The following is a 7,014-nucleotide window of genomic DNA, read 5'->3' on the forward strand; positions in this document are numbered from 1 at the left end:
TGTTTGCTTATGGATCGTTTTGTGCCTTGGTGATATGTTTTTCACTAAGATGTTCTTGCTGAGTTCAAGGAATGAGCAATAGCAGAATAGCAGACCTAATATGTTTTGTATATTCTATTCCTATTTGTCTATCTATCAGTTCTTATTTTGAGAGTTATGTAAGAGAAATGTTATGAACTATTGTACATAAGTACTGATCTAATCAAACATAATATTTGGTAGACCAATTTGTATTTTGAGTTCAGTTTTATGTTTGATGCCTATACTTCAGTAGTGCTGTTTTAGTCTTTAGTTGACTCAAGATATGTAAATATGAAATTATCATCTTTTTAGATATGTCAGTGGATTTCATCTTGCAGAAAAGTTAAAATCATAGCATAATTGATGGTTATGCAACCTAACAAATATTAATTAAAATCAATTAGACCTTAATTTTATAATACTTTACAAGAAAAGGTAAACAATAATGACTTTCTCTGTCATAAGGGGGTACATGGACGTGCCTTTTGGTTCATTTGTTTAATGCTAATTGTTGGTTAAATTGTCATTGTCTTGTTTTTATGAACACAAAATCTGAATCTGCTGAATTTTCACTTTATATCTTCCCAGGATATTTGTCAAGCCTAAAAAATATCAGGGTCAGTAGGTGACAAGAAGGTTGTACTCAATTCACCCCCAGTTCATTGATTTTGTCACAAAGCTCCATTCAACAATTTGCATTATAAAGGGTGATGTTCAACAATTTGTATCATAATAAAAACATGTTTCAGCACAGTAAAAGCAAAAAATCTTTCATTCTGCAGCTATGTTGGCCATGAAAAATGATCCTGTAGTTTCTGGAATTTAATCTTTGGTAAACTTTAATATTGAATGATTTTGATTTTATAAAACCAATTTTAGTTAAAACTATATTTCAAGTGAAGTGATTTGTGTTTAAAAAGTTTTATCTTAAACTTTGTAATAAAAACTAATACAAAAGTTTTTAACCTCATACAAATATAGATTTTGTTTATTTCCAATCAAACATATCCTTTGAGAATAAATTTAATTTTGATTTATTATAATCATACATGAAATTGTGATTCTAAGGTCACATTTACAGAGAATGTTTGGGGAGAGAGTAATATAAGACTTATGTGGTGGTGGCAACGTGAGTTCTAGCATCATCAAGATTAGGTTGCATCATTTCCTTCAATGTTAACCCAGTACTATTGACTGATTCTAAAATGTGAGAAAAAAACTACAGAATTTTCTAGGAGAGGTGATAGTTATTATATTTTTATTCATAGCTTGCATCAAAAGTTGTGGATGTTATCTCAGACTTCTCATTTATCAAAGAGGGGTCCCATTTTTCCCACACCATAACCTCTCTGCCATATCTAAGAGCTTCATCAACAGTAGCAGGTTCCAACCCAGTAACCAGTGAAACAAACAGCTTTCTACCAGTTAGAGAATTGAACCAGCTCTTGAACTTCATACCAATGTATTGAAAAGCACGTTGAGCCAGTGGAGGATGGTTGGTACTTTTACCAATACCAGCGGTTTTATTGTTGTGGCTGATCACTGGATTGAAGTCCCAAAACCATTCACATTGTGTTAGAGGAACCTGTTCAATCTTTTCCTCAAACAGATCAAACTTGGTCAATATTAGAAGAAATTTAGTGTTGCTGAAGACTCTATGAGTGAAGATATTTTGAAAGAGATGTTTGGCTGCTAAAATTTTGTTGGTAGCAACTCCATTACTGTCTACCGTGTACTCGTCATAGTCAGTTAAGGCCACTGAGAATAAGACTACATCAGTGTCTTCAAACATATCCAACCACTTGTAGTTTTCTCCGAGGCTTTTTGGATGCACTCTGATGAGCTGGTACCTACAAGCACAAACAAAGATTCAATGCATTACCAAGTTGTTTTATCATTACCTGCAGATATCTATTATTCCTTATGGATTTTATCATCCTAAATCAGCTAGCTTAGTTTTGATTTTGAATTAAAAAAAGGTGAAGTGCATAACTCTAAAACTGAAGATTGTTATTATGTGTAACATTGATGGAATGAAAGGGGACCTGAGTGAAGGATCATGTTGATACACAGGGTCCAATGAGTCCTCATGACCTGACACAGGAAATGAAAATTCCATAGAAGAAAGGGAATTTGATAAGGTTATTCCCTCAGCATACAAGATGTCCATGTCCAAGGGTTCATAATCTATTCTGGAAATTTCAACAGCCTGCATCCGAAGAAATATTTAGATATTCATGAGATTGAGGTAATCATGTGTTCAGTAACCTCCATTCAGAATTTCTACCCAAGTGATTGAGTTGGTAATCCTCTATCCAATTTAAACTAACCCAGGAAGTTCAAATGGGATTAAAAAAAGACAAGTTAAATACTTTCTATAAAGTAATAGAACATTATTAACCGTCTAAACTGTGTCAAATCAGTTATTCCAACTCTGTTCCTAAGCAACTCTAGTATAGTTTATGGCAACAAAGTAGAAATAAAACACAACTATTGAAAAGAAAATAATAAAGGTGCATCAAGTGTTATTAAGTGGAATCAGTTATGAGAGTAGAAAGGAATTATGATGTGATGATGAATATGTGGAACATTATCTTACCCGCTCAAGAAAATAGCTCGCACTTTTTGGCAGATTTTTTATTTCATTTCTCCTTTTGTATGTGGCCTGAATGGCTGCATCCCTCCACAGTTCCTCCAGCACTGGCGCATATTCACGAGCAGCAGCTGGAAATATTGCATCCAAGTTGCCTGACATCATGTATTTGAGTAGCCAATCGGAGAAAGTTCTTAGTCTTGGACTAATAGAATAGGTTGTCGAGTCAATAATTTCTCCAGTAATCCCTGTTGCAGAGTAAACATCAAAAACTTTTCCTCCTAATATAAATTACAAAATATACTGTGAAGTTACTGGATGACTCGGTTAATTATCCTTATCAACAATTAACATTCTGTTTAGTATTGAATGGATAATTCTATTTAGATTCAGCCTTTATCGTTTTTGATTCGTTAAATATGGATAAAACCATTTTGCTTTATGGTGTTCAAAAAGAATCGTTTTGATTTGTCAAATGGATAAAACCATTTTGCTTTATGGTGTTAAAAAAGAATGCAAAAGGAAAAGGTGTTCAATGAAATGTGGACAAATACTTCATTCAGACAGTGCAGATCTCCCCGTTAGCTCTTTATATACTCAGAGAAAAACAATTACCAGAAGAAGTTGATTCACCAACAAGTTGTTCGTTACTTTTTTCAAACAAACTCTCTTCAAAAAACTCTCGTGCCTCTAATATGATGCCAAGGTACCTATACAAGTTGCTTTGAATTACCAGCTTGATGTTTTGGAGCTCGGTTACAGAGAAAGGAGCATTATACAGAAGCTTGGCCTGCAATATAAAAGGTTCAGTCTAAGTGTTACAAACTCAAGGCTTCAACTTATTACAGAGAGTTATTCAGATGTAAGAGAGATACCAAACAAATGCATGACAAAATAATTCCCTCTAGCAGCATGTTACCTGTTTATATATGGTACATGTTCCAGAATTTTCAGAACCAACAAGTAAAAATTTGTGAAGCATTTTCTGTTGAATGTTGTGTTTGCTAATTTCATTTTCTCCTTCGTCAGCTGGAGTTAAGGAACTAGAAGGAACTGGCAGGGACAGAATTAGAGAAGCAAGCTTCACTGTAGACTGTCAAAAGCATGCACATATACCAGAGTCATTGACAAGGGATTATAGCTTAAGAAAAGCTAAACAACATGAATTACCTTCTCCCATATGTGCCCCTTCACATTCTTCTGTCCCACTTCCATGTATGATCCATCTTGGCTCACCCAAAAGTCAGTTGTTCCCTCACATGGCACTCTTGCCCACTGCAATTAAACAAAGTGACACTTCAGTTTAACAGTTTCAAAATTGTATACTATGAAAGTGCCTAGATCAACAACCACCTTCAGTATCCAAAGCTCTTTTTTGGTAATCTCTCGACCATTTATAGTTACTTCTGTCTTTCCATTGCTTGCATTTCTCTGCAAGTGACCCCCAACCTCCAACTGTGGGCTAATAATTTGACATGGCCGTTGACCTTCCTGCAGGATCAAGCAGTACACCATATCTGAGCTTTGCTTGTAAAAAACATAAATGGTAAGTTCAAGTTCATTAAGTTTCACTTAGATTAAACTAACAAAGAAGAGTATCCGAGGTTCGACTTGATTATCACCTTTCCCCAAAACCCAGATGCTTTATCATACCAATAGAAACCCGGTTTCAATCCTTTTGGGGGGTTTGAACAGGTCAAAAGCAGAGTGAGCTGATCCAAGTCAAGGGGTTCTCCATTCACACGAACATCTTCTGCTGGTATCTGATTTGTTTTACAAAACATCTCATCCTTCATGATTTGTTTCACTTCCCCCTTAGACAACAAGTACTTGAGCATCCGAGAAGGTTTTCCAAGGTTCCCTCGCTTGTCCTCGTCAATTCTATAACCGATGCAAGTGACACATTTTCTGCCTTCAGACATGGACCCCATTGCTCTAAGTACGCAGTTGCGACAAAACTTTGCACCGCAAACAATGCAAACCTCCCTCTCAGTTAGACGACTCCCTTTAAGGCATCGATAGCACGATCCCTTCTTCCCACCTCTCTCAGCATGCGGCCTCACACGATTATTATTGCTATTACTATTGTTGCTATTACTTTCTCCACTAACAGATTCAACAATCTCTTCATCATCCACTATCTCATTTGTCTCAGGATCACGAAAAGTCACCACGGAGGGCCGTTTAACATGTTTTGGGCTAACAGGGTCGTCATCATCATCATCATGATCCTCTTCTTTGCATGACAGGGGATTAGAAGAAACAGAGGAAGCTCTTGAAGCCAATTCTGGATTGGTTTTTCTAAAGGGTTGGATAACTGGAAGGGACAAGTTGTGAGGGGGAGAATGAGCAACAGGGGCAAGTGGGATTTGGTCAAGGTTGAAAGGAAGAACTTCTGGGATAGAGTAGCTGAGAGGAGGGCCTTTGTATTCCTCAGCAAAAGAGTATTCATAGCTGAAATCATCTCCAGCATCATGAACTGAAGGCACACCGGGACGAAGACTTTTCAGAAGCGAAGCCATGTAAAAGTTTCAAAACTCAAGTGAAACAAACTTGTTCACTCTGATCAAACCAACACAACTCGGTGCTGCTTATGCTATTCCTCAACCTTCACTCATTTTTGAAACGTAATATCAAAGGTCGTGAGTTGCAAAAATTGGTAGAGAGTATATGATGGAGACTTGCGAGGGAAAGAGTTGCACAGGTTTTGGTTTGGTCATGAACAACGTATTCAAAAGGTTGGAATGGAAATTGATGAGAAAAGAAATGGACAACAACGACGGCGTGGAACTTTTCAAACTAAACCAACTGTTATGGTGCGTGTGTTTTCCTTAAATATCAGTTGTCAGGTTACCTATGAATAACCGAAAAGCATTTTAACTGTACAAATAAGGTTATTTGAATGAAACTGTAATTTTCTAGAAAAAAGATAGAAAGGAACAAGTCAATTGAAATTGACACATGCCCAGGTTATGTATTTTAAAAGCAAAGTCAACAACACCTAACAAAAAATAATATAGTGGTATGTATCTATGTATGGCTACTATTTGTTAGCAGCAGGGACAAAAATATTCAATGTTTTTCCATTTCTGACCAAGTTTTCTTGAATTCATCTGGTAGATCATTCCTCTCAGAAAAGATAATAAACTTTTCTTTTGTCTATTTTGACTAAGTTTGAAAGCTTATCTATATTTTATTTACAAAGGTTATTGGTAACAAGTACTGATAAATTTGACTGATGATTCATCATCAAACATAAAATTAAAAACGATCTGGGTGTGAAATTAAGAGAAGAAAAAAAAACTAAACAGGTGATTTTATTAGAAACAGGAAGGAGCAGTATATACACACATCATTCTAACTTGTAAAGGGTAAAGGAAGAAATAAAGTGAGTTAAGCATTTATTGTTTTCTTCAAGGGCTAAAACATTGAAGAAGCATGGAAAGTGAAGCCTCCGAAAAGAGCAACCTTGGCTTGTTAACTTGCATGTGTTTGGCAGCAAGTTCAGCCAACCCAGATGAGATCAGGTCCTTTTCCTGGAAGGATTGGGCAGATTCATGCTGAATGGAAGCAGCAGAGTGAATGGTTTCATCTTTTTCCTTTAGCTTGGACAGTTCCCTTGTCCATATATCCACCAGTGCAGACATCACTTGAAATCTACCGAATTAGCAGCCAAAGCCAAAAGCACTAATCAGAGAGCTAGTAAGAAAAATAAGGGACTGAAATGGAGATCAAAGCAAAAGCAAGAAAGACACTTCTGGTAATGTTTAGTTTGATGTGAGAGGTATGTTTGTGTGTGTGTGTCTATATATATATATATAGAAAGTGGCAATTGAAGAAAAGTGGAAATATTTAGAAAGTGTTGTTTTTTGTGAGTGTGCTTTGAAACTGAACGTAAAACAGGAAGTAGAAGGTGAGAATCTGCTGGCGTGAAACCGTGATACAGTATTGAAGATAAACAACAGGCGTGGCACTTGGTCTTTGAGCAGAGTGCGAGATTCTTGTTTTGGTTCTGTGTGTCATTGCTAATTTAACCAAAACCAAAAAGATCTTCTCCAGTTTTCAGAGAAACTGGATCAAATCTCTGCCCTTCGTTAATTTTAATATTTTTATTTCTGTACTTTTGATAGGTAAGAAATAAAAGGCACCACCACCAGCGTATCGCTTTAGCCTTTGTTTCAACTCGAGATCGAAGATTAGTAAGTGAAAACAAATTTAAGTTAAAAAAAGAGATTTTTTATATTCATTAATATTTTTTTAATATTTTTATTATCTTTAATTATTTATTATGATAGATGCTAGTAAGTGACATCAATACCACGAACTACCGCAAATGCGCTTTCCACGAAACATCCATACATATGATCAAATTTATGAAGAATGAACCTAAGTCGGTCATT

The 7,014-nt window shown here is 35.8% G+C and overlaps 1 protein-coding gene across 1 annotated transcript; it reads right to left on the reverse strand.

Annotated features, from left to right (window-relative positions):
- Positions 1-1,031: 1,031 nt before the first annotated feature.
- On the reverse strand, positions 1,032-6,699 carry LOC137829638 (extra-large guanine nucleotide-binding protein 1-like). The gene is made up of 8 exons (XM_068636489.1): positions 4,237-6,699; positions 3,968-4,105; positions 3,785-3,889; positions 3,534-3,707; positions 3,230-3,404; positions 2,621-2,862; positions 2,067-2,230; positions 1,032-1,871 (listed from the first exon to the last, which is right to left on the reverse strand). Exons 1-8 carry the CDS (start codon positions 5,134-5,136, stop codon positions 1,280-1,282), a joined length of 2,490 nt encoding a protein of 829 aa, XP_068492590.1. The 5' UTR covers positions 5,137-6,699; the 3' UTR covers positions 1,032-1,279.
- Positions 6,700-7,014: the final 315 nt, after the last annotated feature.

The sequence above is a fragment of the Phaseolus vulgaris genome, chromosome 11 (genome assembly GCF_000499845.2).
Source record: "Phaseolus vulgaris cultivar G19833 chromosome 11, P. vulgaris v2.0, whole genome shotgun sequence".
Classification (NCBI taxonomy): Eukaryota; Viridiplantae; Streptophyta; class Magnoliopsida; order Fabales; family Fabaceae; genus Phaseolus; species Phaseolus vulgaris.